The sequence below is a fragment of the Phoca vitulina genome, unplaced genomic scaffold (assembly GCF_004348235.1).
Source record: "Phoca vitulina isolate PV1807 unplaced genomic scaffold, GSC_HSeal_1.0 scaffold29, whole genome shotgun sequence".
Lineage (NCBI taxonomy): Eukaryota > Metazoa > Chordata > Mammalia > Carnivora > Phocidae > Phoca > Phoca vitulina.
In genome coordinates this window covers 1,160,200-1,180,091 of record NW_022589732.1, presented here as the reverse complement: position 1 = coordinate 1,180,091, position 19,892 = coordinate 1,160,200, and the positions used below count along the sequence as shown (strand labels likewise).

Below are 19,892 nucleotides of genomic sequence, written 5' to 3'. Positions count from 1 at the left end.
CCTACAATAGTTGAGGCAAATTGTTTTTAAGAATTTTTCTTCAAGCTCCTTTATGTTGAAAAACAGCCTTTCTCTACAATTTTTTAAGAGGAAACAATCACCTATACAAAGAGGAAATAAAGCCCCATTCTAAGAGACAAGGAGAGGATGACAGATGTATTCAGGTAAAGATATCTTTGTATCACTTCAACACCTATTTAAGTGCTCACCAAATATTTGTTTCTTAAATGAATGAATAAACAGATAAATGAACAAGATGAATGGTAACATTTCCAATCTAATGGAATATTAAAGTATAGTTCAAAATCAAAGGGGATGGGGCTCTCCACATCAGGTATCTCAATGTCAAATGGCTATGAGGTACTTTCTAATGAAGCAAAGACACACACACACACACACACACACGCGCGCGCGCGCGCGCACACACACACACACACGACACTAGTTTAGATACAGATTTTCAGCACTCAAGTGAAAAATCCAATAACACTTCTGCTAGGTACAGTCATTAAGATCTGCATCCATTCCCCTAAGTTACAGAAAGATGTTCCTGACTTCTTTGTTTCAATATCTGTGAACATTTTTTTTTTAAGATTCTATTTATTTTATTTATTTGACAGAGAGAGAGAGTGCAAGCAGGGGGAGTGGCAGGCAGAGGGAGAGGGAGAAGCAGGCTCCCTGCTGAACAGGGAACCAGAGACACAGGGCTTGATCCCAGAATCCTGGGATCATGACCTGAGCCAAAGGCAGCCACTTAACCAACTGAGCCACCCAGGTGCATAAATATCTGTGAAAATTTGAAGAAAAAAAAAAAGCTCTCTCTCAAAACAAAGCTCAAAACATGTTTGAGTATATTTTCAAACTAAACCAATTTTTATTTGCAAAGCTTTTACTTTGAAAAATCAAACTATGCAGCAAAGAACTGATTTAATGCCATTACTCAGTTTTTGCTGAGAATCTAAGCTCCCTCCAACTAACACAGCATAGCTTGTTCTAGTACACAATGCTATTGTCGATGTAAAAATAACCCAATGCAATTCATATCACCTTATGATTAAAAAATATTTTTCTGTAATTAGCTTTTAAGGAACTATTAAATATTTTTCTGTATTTGTATCTAGTTCTCTTACCTGCTGTGCAGAATTCTATAATTTCACTCCATTCAGACACAACATAATCACCGTCAACCTGTTTTGAGGCAGTTTGCACTGCTACTGTATATTCAGTTCTCGGGCTCAAAAACCAGTGTCCACGGACAGTCATGGGCAAGGGAACAGCTTTTGCCACCAATTTCGTTGGAACATCCTAAGACAAAAAGAAAGAAAAACAGGAAAGAAGGAAGGGTGGAAGGCAGGGAGGGAGGGAAGAAATAATTTAGCAGTATAACCTGAATCAATTGTAAACAATGTGGAGGAACTTGTGAAATTCCTGGCTAATGACAGAATTTTCCTTTTTAAAGATATTTAACAATTATTATAGTCAAATCTCTATTCTCCAGATGTAAAAAAAATAAGGCCCAACTTGATCAAAAGGCATGACCAAGGTCATACAGCTAGTTAATGACATAAATATATTTAGATTTCTGTTTTCCTGATTCTTGTTCTTCTCTGTACACTCCTTATATATGTTCCTTAAAATGCAATATTCTAATATTAAATTATAAAACAAAACAAAACCTCCCAAAACCCAGAAACATGACAAATAAAATTCAATGGTTTTGTATTTTAAGATATATTTGTTTAATTTATACTATCCATTAATTTTACCAGAGTAGCCCATTACTAAATATTTTATATGTGAAGGCAGAAAACATTTTAAAAATAACTATTTTAAGATAAATGAATCAGTTTTGTATACAAAAGAGGTAATATCTGTTTCAGTTGTATTCAAGTATGGAGCTTATGTGTCACAGAAATGTTTAGGTATTTATAAACAATGATTAATAAGGTTATTAAACTTGCTAGTTAAATATTCACTACGTTTCCAAGACATGGTTTTTCTAAGTGTGGAATGAAGAAAAGGGGGGTCAAATCTTGACCTAATCATCACATAACATTAAGTATTTCAAAGCTATTTCAAGGAAATATTTCAAAACTACTTCAAGAAGGCAAATGTCAGCAAAGAAAATATCCATAACTAGAAAGCATAATCAAAATTAGAACATGGTTAGAATAATGACTTATCAATCTTGTTCTCTCACACTTATCTATACATATAATCCTCACTTATCATTAGTGTGTATAACTGCGCATTTGGTAAAAGACATAATTTCCAGAAAGGATAAGGCAGCTCTTCCAAAAGATTTGCCAAGTTAAATTTAGTATCAGTATAAAAAAAAGACCAGTTTTCATCAGTGAAAATACTGAAACATAAGAAAGAATACTTAATAACTATTATCCTCTCTATGCTACTTCTGATGTGTATGTAGAGAGATATGTATCAGCAAAGATATGTGGTAAGTAGACTGTTATAAGAATAAATACCAAAGAGGTGTAAACAGGTCTAAGACATATAAAGGTTAATTTTCATCCTCAAATCATAAAATAAAATTGACTACATAAAGCAGTTTTCAGCCCTAAAGTATTTTACAAATACCCTAAAGTTTATAAGCTATATCACATTCCTCTCTCAGCAGTTATAGGGAAAAATGTATGCCTTAATGAAAAACTATACCTTGCCTATAGCACATTCTTCTGGCTATTTTCTTTTGATTCTGTGGAAGTTATTTTATAACACTGTAATCTGTAGATAACTGATAACAGTTATTCTTGTCTAAATATACGCAAATGAATTTTGTCCATCCATCCCTTCTGTCCCTTTCTCCTTTCTGACCCCAAACGAGTTTTACCTGTAGTTATACATTTGTTTCAATATACTCATCTATGCTTGTGTCTATTCTTTGGATTATCCTTTGAACTGGTTGTAACACCTCATCAGTTACCTCATTAATGAGTTAAATCTTTTAACACATGTTCATTTTTATGTCTATATGAGAGTCATGATTTTACCTTTTATGGGAAAAATTGTATTTTAATAGTATACTTGGCATTTCATTTTCTTACAAAATTTCTTAAAGGGATAGGGTTTTGAAATGACATGTAATTTTTATTCTTCCAAATGTCAAATACATCACTTAAGTAATTAATAGAACATTATTCCTTCTTTTAAAATGTCCTCAGACTTAGATTTTAAGATGCAAATGAATAGAAGTATGTGTTAAGATTTTACCTTGTGTTTAAATTTATTGGAGTTCTTGTTCTCTTTCTTATTGAGGTCAATGAAATAGTGTGTAATACGGTCCTTTGACTTTGAATCCATTTCCCATGAAATCTTGAATGAGTCACATGTAATGTTGCTTATTTTAATGTTATGTGGTACAGGAAGTTCTTCCATCTCTGCTATGCCACTGTCTTGTGATTTATTCCCTGCAAGAAAACAATGCACAGGTAGTTTCCAACTAATGTATTTTTCCAGGTTGCAAGGCCATCAGTTGTGCATATATTTCTTTTTTTTTCTTTTTTAATAAGATTTTTATTTATTTATTTGAGAGAGAAATAGGGAGAGAGAGTGTGCACAGAGGGAGAGTGAGAGGGAGAAGCAGACTCCCTGCTGAGCAGAGAGCCCAATGCAGGCTCGATCCCAGGACCCTGAGATCATGACCTGAGCTGAAGTCAGACGCTTAACCAACTGAGCCACCCAAGGACCCCTGTGTATGTATTTCTGAACTCAACTACCTAATTACTAAACCTGAGATTTCATTTTTGTTCATGAAATATCGTGTTAATGATAGCTAATGCCATTTACAAAGGCATTTTACCAATAAAAAAAAAGCAAAACTGAATTAGTCTTTACCACCTCTAAATTTCAATTTACTTTTCCAATTTTTGCTTTCACAGAATGTAAACAAAAACACTGATAATCCATCTTTCTAATCTATAAAAGATTGGCCTTACATGGTAGGTTCCATCTGGAAAGACCCAAGAGACCATTTTTCCTACATGAACAACCAATTCTGCTCTAATGTCAGGTGTTTTAAACTATATGAGGTCACAAATGTTGCTAATGAAAGAATCCAGTCAAATTAAAAAAAAACATTTCTTTAAAAAAATCTGTGAGATATCAGTGACAGTCTATAAAAATTACTCTTCCATTTTCCTTTTGTTTTAGATATCTATATATAGAAAGCATGTGATAGTTATACTACATATACAAATAATATTGAAGACCATTCTCTTACAAGTTATTATGTCAAGGATTATTCTAGGAATCTTTTTGCCCATTGTGTCTTGATCAATTTAATTTTGATTATTAAAACAATAGATAAGGCTAAAAGAGAAAAAAAAAAATTGCCATGTTGATTGTTATCATTAAAATCTTGAAGAACTGATCTGACACCTGGTTACTTAAAAGACTGTATCCTGCATTTCCAGTTAAAGAAAATGAGAAACTAAAAGAGAAACTTTGGCTAACAGTATAGAGTAGAATAAGATGGATGATTGGTCAATATAGAAAAAATATAGACCTGCCAAGTTTGTTTCATAGATAGGAAAGAAATACTGAATCAACTTTTACTCTATTTCTCCTTCCTATGTTCTCTTACCCCAAGCCAACATAAAATTGAATGCCCCAGAGGAAAAAAATAAAGGTAATTGTTATTCATATGATAAAAAGTGGTAGATCATAAATCAGCTACATAACTAGTTACTTAACAGAATAAAATAGTAAATCTTGATCAACAAAAATTAAAAACAACAATGAATATTATCTTGTGGCAATATCTTCCATTTCCAGATTAGATTGTGTTCTCCTGCCCCCACACTCCCTCTCAATTGTTGATATAAAACTGTTGACAATTGCCAGTCTTATTAAATCTTTTTTTTTTTTTAAGAGTTTATTTTCTGACAGAGACACAGCAAGAGAGGGAACACAAGCAGGGGGAGTGGGAGAGGGAGAAGCAGGCTTCCAGCAGAGCAGGAAGCCCACGTGGGGCTCGATCCCAGGACCCTGAGATCATGACCTGAGCCGACCTGAGCCCAAAGCAGAGGCTTAACGACTGAGCCACCCAGGCGTCCCTAAATCTTTGACCCATATCGTCTCATCTCAAGGTGTGTTGTTGCCAGAGGAACCTGACGGCAATTGAAAACTAATTTCAAAATAACTTAAGTTCTTTATTGTCATTTCTTGAACAATACTTTTAAAAATTCTTTTCTTCTTCGTACCTTCCCCTCACACCCTAGTTTTTCCGGATTCCCTCTCCATAAAACTCCTACAAAAATTACTCTCTCACTCTTTTCTTTCCTTCTCATCTGGCCTAACAGAATCCCCAAATTGCTTGTGACCTAAATAAAAGCCTTTTAGAAGTCAAGGGAAGGGAAGAAACTAAGTGGAATCCTTTTAATGGACTTGGAAAAGGGAAAGGCAATAAATACTCAAACATTAGTAATTTTTGTTCTATTTAGAAAAGCTCAAAGTTTTTACCTATTATTCTGATTGCAGTTATCTTTAAAATATAAGTAACACTACTGAAAAACTTTCTGGACACTAATAGTAAAAGTTTCTGTAAAACTCGTCTGCATTATGACTCTCCATATAATTTCATAACAACTGAGTGAAAAAATTGTTATTTAAGATCATAGAGAGAAAAAAAAGCTATTTTGCGTTTGACCCAATTTAATGAAAATGCAATTTCAATATATTAACACTAAGATACAAAAGTTTGCTACTTAAGCTTCCACTGTTATCGGATTCAACCTTAAAGTTACAAATAATTGATTATTGCCTAGAATATAATACTTTGTTTTATATATTTTTCTCTAATAGTTAAAATTTGAGGAAAAAAATTTATATTTATTAAAATGTGGAAAGTTTTGTTTAAACCCTATTTTACCATTCAGAATATAAAGCTCAAACCTATGAAGGACTTGTTATCTCAAGAATCTTTATTTTCAAGCTACTTATCATACTCCCAGTTCTTAACAAAGCCACTAGATTAACCTCTATGCAGCTTTCTTACTTGCGCAGAACAAGTAAAAAATTTAGTTTAAACCAATCCTATCAGGATTGGTAACTTCCTTTATCTTCACACTCTGTGAATCAATTTTTAACTGAGATTTTGAGATAAGTGACAGAAGACAATGATTTTGTCTGTAAAATCAGTGAAACAGTGATTCACATGACACTAATATTCAATAACCAGCCAGTACTATCTTAGATCTGTACAATCAAGTGTATTTCTAAATGCAGCTTCTATTTCTTAATAAGACTTCATCTTAAGAATAATTCTAGCTACATTTTTCTACTTTACCTGACAAATAATTCTAAGATCTGTGACTGTACTGCTGATTGGTAATACTGAATGGAAAACAAATTAATGATACTTTTATCTGTCCAAAATATGAAAACTGCTTCTCAGAACAAGCATTTCAAAAGCACTTTTGTAACAAATTCTTTCACTTTTAAAATATTTTTTTTTCCTCTGTGCTATATCTATTCATTGTTGGAAAGCATTTTTTGTCTGTATTTTTAATTTTATTAAACTCCCCAAAAACTACCTATTGGGATTTGTATATTAACTCTAGGAAACTTTCTAAGATACTAAAAATCAGAATGTGATACCAATCTTCTTAGAATATTTTAAAATAAAATCTCTACCTTCAATGATTTGTTGCTATACTTTTAGCAGGTTGTTGAACTCAAGTGGCTTCTCATATTGACCCTGACAAATCACTTAGATTTGTAAAGCTGGTCGAGGATCCTTATCACACTGCCACTTAGTTATGTGTCCCTTCATATTTATTTTTGTTATTACAACTTTTACTAAGTTGTAATTATCTATATATCAAAAGTACACAACAGAAAATGTACAAAGATGTAAAAACTAGCTCTTGCCTCAAGGATATAAAATTGGGAAGAATGTGGGAAATGTCATAATAAAATTATGTTATGTGATAACATAATTTAACTGAAAGACTATATTAAGGGAATCAAATCATGCTTCAGAAAATGTGAAACTCTTTGTTTTAGGAGAAGTAAATTTTTAAAAATTGAGATGTCATTGATATATAATATTGTGTAAGTTTTAAGTTTACAATTTTGTTGATTTGATACATAAATATATATATATTTATATATTGCAATATGATTACCACTGTAGAATTAGCTAATACCTCCATCGTATCCCAAATTTAACATTTCCTTTTTGTGGTGAGAACATTTAAGATTTGGTTTCTTAGCAGTTTTGAGGTATACAATATAGTACTGTTAACTATAACCACAATGTTGTGGGAGAAGCAGAATTTCAACAAGTGAAGACAGTAGTGAAAAAGTTGAGGACAGCATTCTAAATGGAGGCAATAGTAAAAGCATTAAGAAACAGTACATCTTCATTTTAGTTAATTCAGCACAGGTAATAGGAAAAAATACTGAATGAGAATGCTAAAAAAGGAGACTAGAAGTGTGTCATGGAAGTTGAGGAATTATCTAAGAGAAAAAAACTTATGGTTGATTTAGATGGAGTTCAATATGCATAATACTGAAGATTAAATTTTATTAAAATGTATTGTCAGACTCATATAATTAGTTCAAATGTGCCCCTCAAACATACCGAGAAAGCAATTTTTAAATATCCATGAGTGTCCAGTATAAATCCACATTTTTAAGAAGATGGCTGAGAAGTACACCCAAGCTTTGTATTTATTTATTTATTTATTTATATTATACATTTATTTATTTGAGAGAGAGAGAGAGAGAGCATGAATGGGGGGAAGGGGCAGAGGGAAAGGGAAAAGCAGACTCCCTGCTGAGCAGGAAGCTGGAAGTGGCTCTCAATCCCAGGACCTGGAGATCATGACCTGAGCCTAAGGCAGACACTTTAACAGACTGAGGCACCCCACAAGCTCTGTATTTAAAGGACCTTGAGAAGATCTAGACTCACTAAAACATTTTAAGCATACAAAAGAATAATAGCCCACTTCACATCTACCTTCATTATCACATACTTCCATCTATGAATATAAAAACCAGTGTTGTTACAGCATTATGAATTTCTATATATCTATATACATTTCTATATGTCAATATATTCTATAAATTATACAATCTATAAGAAATAGAGATCCTTCAAATTTGCTATTTTTTCCCCCTTCCCCCTCAAGAATTAGAAAAGCTGTTCTAAACAAACATTACCCATTATAATTCTTATTCCTTTATTTCAAGACCATGTTTCAGAATAGAAATTATGCAACATAATCTTTTTGTCTCATTTATAACATATGTATATGTACTTATCTGTATGAATATATAATACACACATACAGTGATACTATATTTTTAATAGCTTTATACAGAGATTTAAATTACTTAGCTATCAAAGTCCTTAGCTAAACTCTTTAGAACCTGAGATGTTTTCTTTATATATATCTTTTTGAAAGATATAGCAGAGAAAAAACTTACTTGGTTATCAAGATTACCTTATGAGGTGTATGACCCAATTTGATTAAGCTAAAAAAACAGTTTTATCTTGAATAAAGATTAAAAGTATCACCTGCTGAATAACCTAGATGTACTCTTGCAACAATTGCAATAGAGCATGTTTCTTTTTATTGAGGACATTTATATTTTTAGCATATTTATTGTACCATTGTCCCTTTGCCCCATCAGTTTTGCTGTGAAAATGAGTGGTTTTTCTTCTTCATAATATTTTCCCTAGAGCACTACAATAGAAGCCAATCTAAAATCTTAGTTATAGTAGTTAAAAGAACATAAATTATTCACTTTGAATAAAGTAAGAAAATGTTTTTTTAAAAATAATAAAGGTAGGGGCGCCTGGGTGGCTCAGTCGTTAAGCTTCTGCCTTCGGCTCAGGTCATGATCCCAGGGTCCTGGGATCGAGCCCCACATCGGGCTCCCTGCTCAGCTGGAAGCCTGCTTCTCCCTCTCCCACTCCCCCTGCTTCTGTTCCCTCTCTCGCTGTGTCTCTCTCTGTCAAATAAATAAATAAAAAATCTTTAAAAAAAAAAAAAATAATAAAGGTAATTAGTTTTAATAATAAGCCTCGAGCTATCTTTCTAAGAAAGAAATTACAGGTGTTAGGTTACTTCCCTTAAAAATAGCAAGATGGGACAATTTTCTCATATCTTTTTTCTTTCCTAAAATTTAGTGATAAAAAAATCTGCTACCGTAGTACATATAGGAAGATTTATTTTTAAAATTAAAATTATATGTGTATACGTATTTAAATTAATACATATTTTAATAATTTTCATTACAAAGTCAGAGATACAGTCTGCTGAGGGAAAAGTACTTTCCTCTTCATAAAAATATTAAAATGCTGCAATAGTTTTTTATTATTATAATTATTTTTTAAATCCTGCAATGCTTTTAAAGTCATGAAAGAAAAACTAATTAGACAATAATAAAACTAAAAATAGTAACCACAACAAATGTGAAACTGTTCTATGCCTTATTTACAATAAATTCTCAAAATAAAAAATACTCTTAATGGTAACACTGAATATTGCTGGAACTTTTAGGAAAAAAAACACAAAGAAAATAAAAATCACTTTTAATCTTTATTAACATATTGTGCCTAACGTTTTGTAACCTGTTTTTCATTTAATACACTGTGAACATTTTCACATGACTACACATTATTCTAATCTTGGTGTATTTTATTCTACTAATCAGTCATCCTGATACTGGACATGTAGATTGTTTCCAGTGTTTTCCTATAATAACACTTCAGTCAACTCATTCTATGTATATTTTTGTATAGATCTATGATTATTTATCTTAGGATAAATCCCAAGAAATGCAAATGCTGAATCACATTTGTTTTCATCAATTTGTATTTCGAACTACTCTAAGTGCCTTTTTTTGCACCCTTATCAATTCCATTTATTGCTATTTAAAATATCCACGTGTTTTGATGGGTAAAAATTAAAACTTTATTTTATCTTAAAAAAGAAAAAAAAATGAGCATTGACCTAGACCTTACACCATATACAAAAATTTGCTCAAAACTGAGCAACAGCAATCAGACAACAAAAAGAAATAAAAGGTATTCAAATTGGCAAGGAAGAAGTCAAACTCTCTCTTTTCGCAGATGACATGATACTTTATGTGGAAAACCCAAAAGACTCCACCCCCAAATTACTAGAACTCATACAGCAATTCAGTAATGTGGCAGGATACAAAATCAATGCACAGAAATCAGTTGCTTTCTTATACACTAACAATGCAACTGTAGAAAGAGAAATTAGAGAAACGATTCCATTTACAATAGCACCAAAAACCATAAGATACCTCAGAATAAACCTAACCAAAGAGGTAAAGGATCTATACTCTAGGAACTACAGAACACTCGTGAAAGAAATTGAAGAAGACACAAAAAGATGGAAAAACATTCCATGCTCATGGATTGGAAGAATAAACATTGTTAAAATGTCTATGCTACCCAGAGCAATCTATACCCTCAATGCCATCCCCATCAAAATTCCAATGACATTTTTCAAAGTGCTGAAACAAACAATCCTAAAATTTGTATGGAATCAGAAAAGACCCCGAATCGCCAAGGAGATGTTGAAAAAGAAAAACAAAGCTGGGGGCATCACGTTGCCCAATTTCAAGCTATATTACAAAGCTGTGATCACCAAGACAGCATGGTACTGGCACAAAAACAGACATATAGACCAATGGAACAGAATAGAGAACCCAGATATGGACCCTCAACTCTATGGTCAAATAATCTTCGGCAAAGCAGGAAAAAACATGCAATGGAAAAAAGACAGTCTCTTCAATAAATGGTGCTGGGAAAATTGGACAGCCACATGCAGAAGAATGAAACTCGACCATTCTCTAACACCATAGACAAAGATAAACTCAAAGAGACAGGAATCCATCCAAATCCTAGAGGAGAACATAGGCAGTAACCTCTTTGACATCAGCCACAGCAACTTCTTTCAAGATACATCTCCAAAGGCTAATGAAGCAAAAGCAAAAATGAACTTTTGGGACTTCATCAAGATAAAAAGCAAAGGAAACAGTCAACAAAACAAAGAGGCAACCCACAGAATGGGAGAAGATATTTGCAAATGACACTACAGATAAAGGGCTGGTATCCAAGATCTATAAAGAACTTCTCAAACTCAACACCCAAAAAACAAATAATCAAGTCAAAAAATGGGCAGAAGATATGAAAAGACACTTCTCTGAAGAAGACATACAAATGGCTAACAGACACATGAAAAAATGTTCATCATCATTAGCCATCAGGGAAATTCAAATCAAAACCACGTTGAGATACCACCTTACACCAGTTAGAATGGCAAAAATGGACAGGGAAAGAAACAACAAATGTTGGAGAGGTTGTGGAGAAAGGGGAACCCTCTTACACTTTTGGTGGGAATACAAGTTGGTACAGCCACTTTGGAAAACAGTGTGGAGGTTCCTCAAAAAATGAAAAATAGAGCTACCCTATGACCCAGCAATTGCACTCCTGGGTATTTACCCCAAAGACACAGATGTAGTGAAAAGAAGGGTCATATGCACCCCAATGTTCATAGCAGCAATGTCCGCAATAGCCAAACTGTGGAAAGAGCCAAGATGCCCTTCAACAGATGAATGGATAAAGAAGATGTGGTCCATATATACAATGGAATATTACTCAGCCATCAGAAGGGATGAATACCCAACTTTTACATCAACATGGATGGGACTGGAAGAGATTATGCTAAGGGAATAAGTCGAGCAGAGAAAGTCATTTATCATATGGTTTCACTTATTTGTGGAACATAAGTAATAGCATGGAGGACATTAGGAGAAGGAAGGGAAAAATGAAGGGGGGGAATCAGAGGGAGAGATGAACCATGAGAGACTATGGACTCTGAGAAACAAACAGGGTTTTAGAGGGGAGGGGGGTGGGGGGATGGGTTAGCCCAGTGATGGGTATTAAGGAGGGCACGTACTGCATGGAGCACTGGGTGTTATACGAAAACAATGGATCGTGGATCATCACATCAAAAACTAATGATGTATTGTATGGTGACTAACATAACATAATAAAATTTAAAAAATAATAAAATGTAAAACATAAAAATCATAACGCTTTTAGAAAAAGAACAAAAAACAATAGCAAATCTTTGGGATCTAGTCTAAGTGAAGAGGTCTTAGACTTAGACCAAAGGCACAATCCATAAAAGGAAAAACATTCGGATCCTCCCACCCATCAGTCCTCCCACCTACCTGAAGTGTCATTCTTCCACTGTGTTTCAGCTCATTTCTCTTTAGGTGTCTAAAACATTTTGCCTTCTATATCTTGATGCCACTACATATGTGTGTGTGTGTATTTATATTGCATACAAATATAAATATACTTACTTTAAGTATCAAAAGTTATACACACACTTACAGACTGTATATAGCACCATTTGCATTCAAGAGAAATGTAAATATGAAGATGAAGTATTAAATCATAACTCCATAAAATTAACTGTAGTACATACTGCATTATTGTAATAATCTCATAGCCACCTTCTTTTGCTATTGTGGTGAGCTCAAGTGTTGCAAGTATAGGCTTTAAATGCTGTGTGATGCTAATCATCTCCACATGAGCATTTTGTATCTCCACTAAATTGAATATTGCAATAAAAAGTGATCTCTTGCAGTTCTCAAGTATTTTTCATTGTGCTTACTGCAATACTGTAAACCTTGAATAACACCATGAGACCCACATGAAGTGCCATTAATGATGTTGGAAGTGCTCCCATAAAGCAGAGAAATGTCATGACATTACAAGAAAAAGTTGAATTGCTTTATATGTACTGTAGATTGTGATCTGTAGCTGTGGTTGCCTACCATTTTTAAAATAAATAAATCCAGTGTAAGAACCATTGTAAAAAAAAAAAAAAGGAAAAGAAAGAAAATGAAATTCATGAGGCTGTCACTGCAGCTACACTAGCAGGCATGAAAACCTTGCACTTTTTATGATTTTTTTTAATCTCCTATTGAAAACGCAGTTTTTATGTGGGTGCAGGATTGTGATAAGAAAGGCATATCTATAGAATCTACCATGATTCAAGAAAAAACTATATGACAACTTAAAGCAGAAGGAAGGTGAAGGATCTAAAGCTAGAGAATTTACTGCCAGCAAAAGATGGTTTGATAATTTTAAGAAAGAGGTTTAGCTTAAAAAAATGTCAATGTCACAGGAGAGGCAGCTTCTGCCAACCCTGTGGCAGCAGATAAGTTCCCAGATGCCATTACAAAAATCACTAAAGAGAAAAGATATATGCCTGAACAGGTATTTAATGCAGATGAAAGTGCCTTATTCTGGAAAAAACAATGCCACAAAGGACATTATTAGCAAGGGAGAGAAGTGAGCATCAGGATTTAAGGTAGAAAGAAACAGGTTAACAAATGTAGTTGGGGTTATAATCAGGATTGCCCTTATCTATAAAGCTGCTAACTCCCAAGTCTTGAACGGAGAGGATAAATACCAGCCGCCAGTCTTTTGGTTGCACAATAAGAATTCTTTCTCTGGATTGGTTCTATTGATGCTTTGTCATTGAAGTCAGGAAGTACCATGCCAGTAAGGGACTATTTTTTAAAGTTCTTTTGATATTCAATAATGCTGCTGGCCACCCAACCCCATGAATTCAACACCAAAGTCTACTTGCTCCCAAACACAATGTCTCCAATTTAACCTCTAGATGAGGGTTTCATAAGGACCTTTAAGGCTCATTACACACAGTACTGTATGAAAAAGATTGTCAATGCTATGGAAGAGAACACTGATAGAAAATCATGCATGTCTGGAAAGATTACACAATTAAAAATACCATCATTGTTATAGGTAAAGCTGTGAGGTCGTGAAAACCGCCAAGCTCAAAAACATAAATTCCTGCTACAGAAAACTGTGTCCAGATGTTGTATATGACTTCACAGGATTTATGATAGCTAATCAAGAAAATCATGAAAGAGATTGTGGACATGACAAAAAAGTTGGGGGGTAAAGGATGTCAAGATACGGATATCGGAGAAATTCAAGAGCTAACAAACACCAGAGGAAGTAGCAGAAGACAACTTGATAGAGATGAGAGCTTCTTAACCAGTGTCAGACAATGAGGAAGAAGATGTAGACAAAGCAGTGCCAGACAGAAGTCAGTTGCATTTCAATATACTAACAATGAAGCAGAAGAAAGAGAAATCAAGGAATCGATCCCATTTATAATTGCACCAAAAACGATAAAATACTGAGGAATAAACCTAACCAAAGAGGTAAAGGATCTGTACTCTGAAAACTATAGAACACTTTTGAAAGAAACTGAGGAAGACACAAAGAAATGGAAAAACATTCCATGCTCATGGATTAGAACAAATATTCTTAAGATGTCTATGCTACCCAAAGCAATCTACACATTCAATGCAATCCCTATCAAAATACCATCAACATTTTTCACAGAGCTGGAACAAAGAATCCTAAAATTTGTATGGAACCAGAAAAGACCCTGAATAGCCAGAGGAATGCTGACAAAGAAAACCAAAACCAGAGGCATCACAATTCCAGACTTCAAGCTGTATTACAAAGCTGTAATCATCAAGACAGTATGGTACTGGCACAAAAGCAGACACATAGATCAATGGAACAAAACAAAGAACCCAGAAATGGACCCTCAACTCTATGGTTAACTAATCTCTGACAAAGCAGGAAAGAATATCCAATGGAAAAAAGACAGGCTCTTAGTCTTTTCAACAAATGGTGTTGGGAAAATTGGACAGCCACATGCAGAAGAATGAAACCAGACCACTTTCTTACACCATATACAAAAAATTAAACTCAAAAAGGATGAAAGGCCTAAATGTAAGACATGAATCTATCAAAATCCTAGAGAACACAGGCAGCAACCTCTTTGACTTTGGCAGCAGCAACTTCTTGCTAGACACATCTCCAAAGGCAAGGGGAAAAAAAGCAAAAAATGGACTATTGGGATTTCATCAGGATAAAAAGCTTTTGCACAGCAAAGGAAACAGTCAACAAAACTAAAAGGCAACCTACAGAATGGAAGAAGATATTTGCAAATGACTTATCAGATAAAGGGCTAGTATCAAACTCAACACCCAAAAAGCAAAAAAAATCCTGTCAAGAAATGGGCAGAAGACATGAACAGGCATTTCTCCAAAGAAGACATACAAATGGCTGAGAGACACATGAAAAAATTCTCGACATCACTCAGCATCAGGGAAATACAAATCAAAACCACAATGATACCACCCCCACCAGTCAGAATGGCTAAAATTAATAACTCAGGAAAAAACAGATGTTGGTGAGGATGCAGAGAAAGGGGAACTCTCTTACACTGCTGGTGGGAATGAAAACTGGTGCAGCCACTCTGGAAAACAGTACGGAGTTTCCTCAAAAAGTTAAAAATAGAACTACCCTACAACCCAGCAATTGCACTACTAGGCTTGTATCCAAAGGATGCAAACATAGTGATTCAAAGGGGGCACATGCACCCCAATGTTTATAGCAGCAATGTCCACAATAGCCAAACTATGGAAAGAACCCAGATGTCCACCAACAGATGAATGGATAAAGAAGATGTGGTATACACACACACACACACACACACACACACACACACACACACACACGTCACAATGGGATATTACTCAGCCATCAAAAAGAATGAAATCTTGCCATTTGCGATGATGTGGGTGGAACTAGAGGGTATCATGTTAAGCAAAGTAAGTCAGTCAGAGAAAGACAAATACCATATGATTTCACTCATATGTGGAATTTAAGAAACAAAACAGAAGGAAAGAAGGAAGGGAAGAGAAGGGGAAGAGAAGGAAAAATAAAATAAGATGAAAACGGGGAGGCATACCATAAGAGACTCAACTATAGGAAACAAACTGAGGGTTGCTGGAGGGGAGATGGGTGGTGGGATGGGGTAATTGGGTGATGGGCATTAAGGAGGTCACTTGATGCAATGAGCACTGTGTGTTATATGCAACTGATGAATCACCAAATTCTAGCCCTGAAACTAATAATACAGTATATGTTAACCAAATTGAATTTAAACAAAAAATTTTTTAAAGTAGTGCCAGAAAACAAATTGACATTAGACAATCTGGCAGAAGGGTTCTGATTATTCAGGACTTTTGACTTCTTTTTTGACAATGGACCCTTCTATGATAGATATGGACACTGAAACAAAAGCAAACAGTAGAAGGATTGGTACTATATACAGAAACATTTTCAGAAAAATGGAAAGGTAAAAAGTCGGACAGAAATTATAATGTATTTCCGTGAAGTTACACCAGGTGTACCTGCCTCTCCTGCTTCCCCTTCTACCTCCTACACATCTGCCACTCCTGAGACAGCAAAACCAATCCCTCGTCTTCCTTAGCCTATTCAGCATGAACACAAACATGAGGACTTTTATGATTATCTCCTTCCACTTAATGAAAACTGAATCATCCCACTAGACAGTTAAAAACCTATATGTTGCATGTAAGTATCCTTGTGCGAAAATCTAATAACTGTACTGCAAGAAGTGTATGAGATATTGTGTCTCATTGCCTAAGTATCATGTAGAACATTGTGTACAAGATTTGTACAGACGTAGATAGCCTACCCTTACATGGGCATAAGGTGAGTGATATTTAATATAAAATTAATAATGTGTTAGCTTTCCTACTGTTTTATAACTTTACTTTTGAAGAATTACATTACCATACAATATGCCCCTCTCTCATAACTGGAGAAACTGAGCATTAGCCTATCATCACAGGAAGTTTTTTTTAATGTAACAATGTTCCCAACATTGTATTATGAAAATAACTGTAATAGTGTATGCCATAAAAATTTTATAATGATTCATCACTGTACAGGCTAGGCTGCTATGAAGTAATTGTATTGATTATACTGTACTACCATAAAGTAATCATATTACTGCTTCTTCATTATCAATGCATGAATTGTTATACCTGTAAATAAATACAAATTTCTTTTTCACATTATTCTTTGATTTTTGATGTCTAGTGTTAGTAAGTATAACGTCTACAGAGTTTTATATCACATAAGACAAAATTGAGGTAGATACTGATAGACAATTCATCTTGTAAACAGACAACATAAAATTACGTTATCAATAAATACAGTACAATATTTTATTTTTTTTAAAGACTTTATTTATTTGAGAGAGAATGAAAACACGAGCGGGGGAGGGACAGAGGGAGAAGCAGACTCCCCACAGAGTGGGGAGCCAGACACGGGGCTCGATCCCAGGACTCCAGGATCACGACCTGAGTGGAAGGCAGACGCTTAAACAACTGAGCCACCCAGGCACCCCAGTATAATACTTTAAATGTATTTTCCCTATTTTATGATTTTCTTTTTTCTTTTCTTTTTTAAAGAGAGAGAGAACATGAGCAATCAGAGGTGGGGTAGAGGGGAGGGAGAAAGAAAATCCCAAGTAGGCTCCACGCCTGGCATGGAGCCCATCACAGGGTTTGATCTCACAACCCTGAGATCATGACCTGAGCTGAAATCAAGAGTCTAGGCTTAACCGACTTTCACCCAGGTGCCCCTACCTTATGATTTTCTTAATAACAATTTCTTTCTGCTAGCTTACTTTATTGTAAGAATACATTATATAATACATATTACATACAAAATATGTATTAACTGTTTATGTTATTCTTAAGGCTTCTGGTCAATAGTAGACTACTAAGTTTTTGGGGAGTTAAAAGCCACCACGTGGAGGGGCAACTGGGTGGCTCAATCAGTTAAGATTAAGTCAGTTAATCGACTCTTGATATCAGCTCAGGTCATGATCTTATAAGGTTGTGAGACTGAGCCCTGCTCCAAGCTCCTCTTGCCCCATGCTCAGTGTGGAGTCACCTTGAGATTCTCTCCCTCTCCTGCTGCCCCTCCCCCCACAGATGCACGTGCACATGCTTGAGCGCTCTCTCTCTAATAATCTTTTACTTTTTTTAAAAAAAGTTACTATGTGGATTTTCGACTGCACAGGAGGTCCTGCCCCTAAACCCCCACATTGTTCAAGAGTCAACTGTGTATATAATAGTTATATCTTCATTGAAGAATATAGCTTTTTTAAATTAAGAATGACTATCTTAATAAATGTAATATATACTTTTAAATAATTTGTACCCTGCTTTATTTCAATTTGCATATATATAGAATCTTTGTTCACCCCTGCATTTTATTTTTTGCTTTGGTGTGTTTGTATGTGTGTGTGTATTTTTTTTTTTTAAGTGTGCTCCACACCCAACATGGGGCTTGAACTCAACGATTCCAAGATCAAGAGTCTTATGCTTTACAGACTGAGCCAGCCAAGCACCCACTTATTTTTTGTTTTAAATATTTTTCAGTAACTTTTAGGTGTATCTTCTGAATTTTCACTCTATTTGAGAAATTATGCCTTTTATTAGAAATATTTAATTTACATTTATGCTTCTTGTTACCTATGAGATCTTCTTTCATGTTTTATATATTTTATTCTTCCTTACTATTCCTTTGGTTCTATCTTTCACTATATGGACTCTATTTTCTTTGGAATCTCTTTTCTCTAGTAATTTGGAAGTTATAAATCCCATTTTTTATTCTACTAGAAGTTATATTTCTTCAGTATCAAGGGTGAAACTAGTACCTCTTAAAACCTTCTATATGTAAAATGAAGAAATAGAGGTATTTTTACTTTTGAACTTTTGATGGTGTACTCTAGATTTCAGAGCCACCCTATTTTAAATTTTTACAAAAATGAAATATTTCCTCAAAATAATGATATTTACATTATGTGACATACTCTATTTACAATTCTTTGGGTTTTATTACTTCAAATGGTTTTGCTATTCAGTGTCAATCCTTTAAACATGACCTCTCCAATCTTGAGTTACTTATTTTGATTTTCTTTTAGTTGGCTGAACCAGATGTTCTAATGATTTGTTTCCAAGATCAGGAAAGGATTTCATGAATACTGTGTTTCCAAAAATGTTTTTGCTATTGTCTTTTCAGATGAGTATCTGAATTAAATATAGAGTTTTTGCCTAAAAATTTTGTAGCTATTGTTCTACCACTACCTTGTTTTCTGGCATTAAGAGTTGTTGAGAAGTTTTGGGCTGGTCTGATTTTTCTTCACTTAATCTAACCTGTGTTACTCCCATTTTTTAACATGATTTTTAATATTATAATTCAAAGAAGGGTTGGATCCAGACCAAAATCCTATGTGTGATCTTTCAGATCCAATCATAGACAATTACAAGGCTTTGCTTGGCAGACCTCATGGGGACACTACTCTCCATATATTAGATTCAGTGCACAGTCAGTGCATTACTGTTTTCTGGAAGGAGCTGCAGTCAAGGACTCAGGCTCCACTGCCACTGACAGCCATCACCATATGTACATTGGCATTCCTACTCCAGGTGCCTCCTTTACCAAGCACTTCCTCAAAACCTCCTTATGGAGGGCAATGGCTGAGACACTCTTCTTCACTCTAACTTGGTTCTTTTCCAGTCCTAGCCATTCGCCCTGTCCTCATTCCCCTTTATAAAGTAGCAGGAATCTTTTACTTGGAGCTCTTCAGCAGTGCGATATTTCCACCATTTCCCCACCCACCCCTAGTCTGTGTTGTATCTATCCTGACTCTTGGCTGGTGACATTAAGTAAGGAAAATGGAACACTGGGGAGCTGCACCTTCTTTTTGCCTCTTACTTGTATTGTTCCAGTAAATATATAAAGGCTTGGTTATTACTTTGTTTGGCTCTTTGTCCTAATTAATCACTGAGGCATCTGATTGCATGACAATTCTTCTGTTCCATTTATTCTTATCTCTTTCTTGGAAATTGTTAGTATCAGTATATCAGATCTGTTT

At 34.5% G+C, this 19,892-nt stretch overlaps 1 protein-coding gene across 1 annotated transcript in view; it reads right to left on the bottom strand.

Moving 5' to 3' along the window:
* PHYHIPL (phytanoyl-CoA 2-hydroxylase interacting protein like) overlaps positions 1 to 19,892 on the bottom strand; it is an 81,099-nt gene that overhangs the window by 15,366 nt on the left and 45,841 nt on the right. Inside the window, exons 2-3 of the mRNA XM_032423926.1 lie at positions 3,229 to 3,425; positions 1,131 to 1,305 (exon numbers count right to left, since the gene is read on the bottom strand). Of these exons, the coding sequence (XP_032279817.1) occupies positions 1,131 to 1,305; positions 3,229 to 3,425 (372 nt within the window). The remainder of the gene's footprint in view (positions 1 to 1,130; positions 1,306 to 3,228; positions 3,426 to 19,892) is intronic.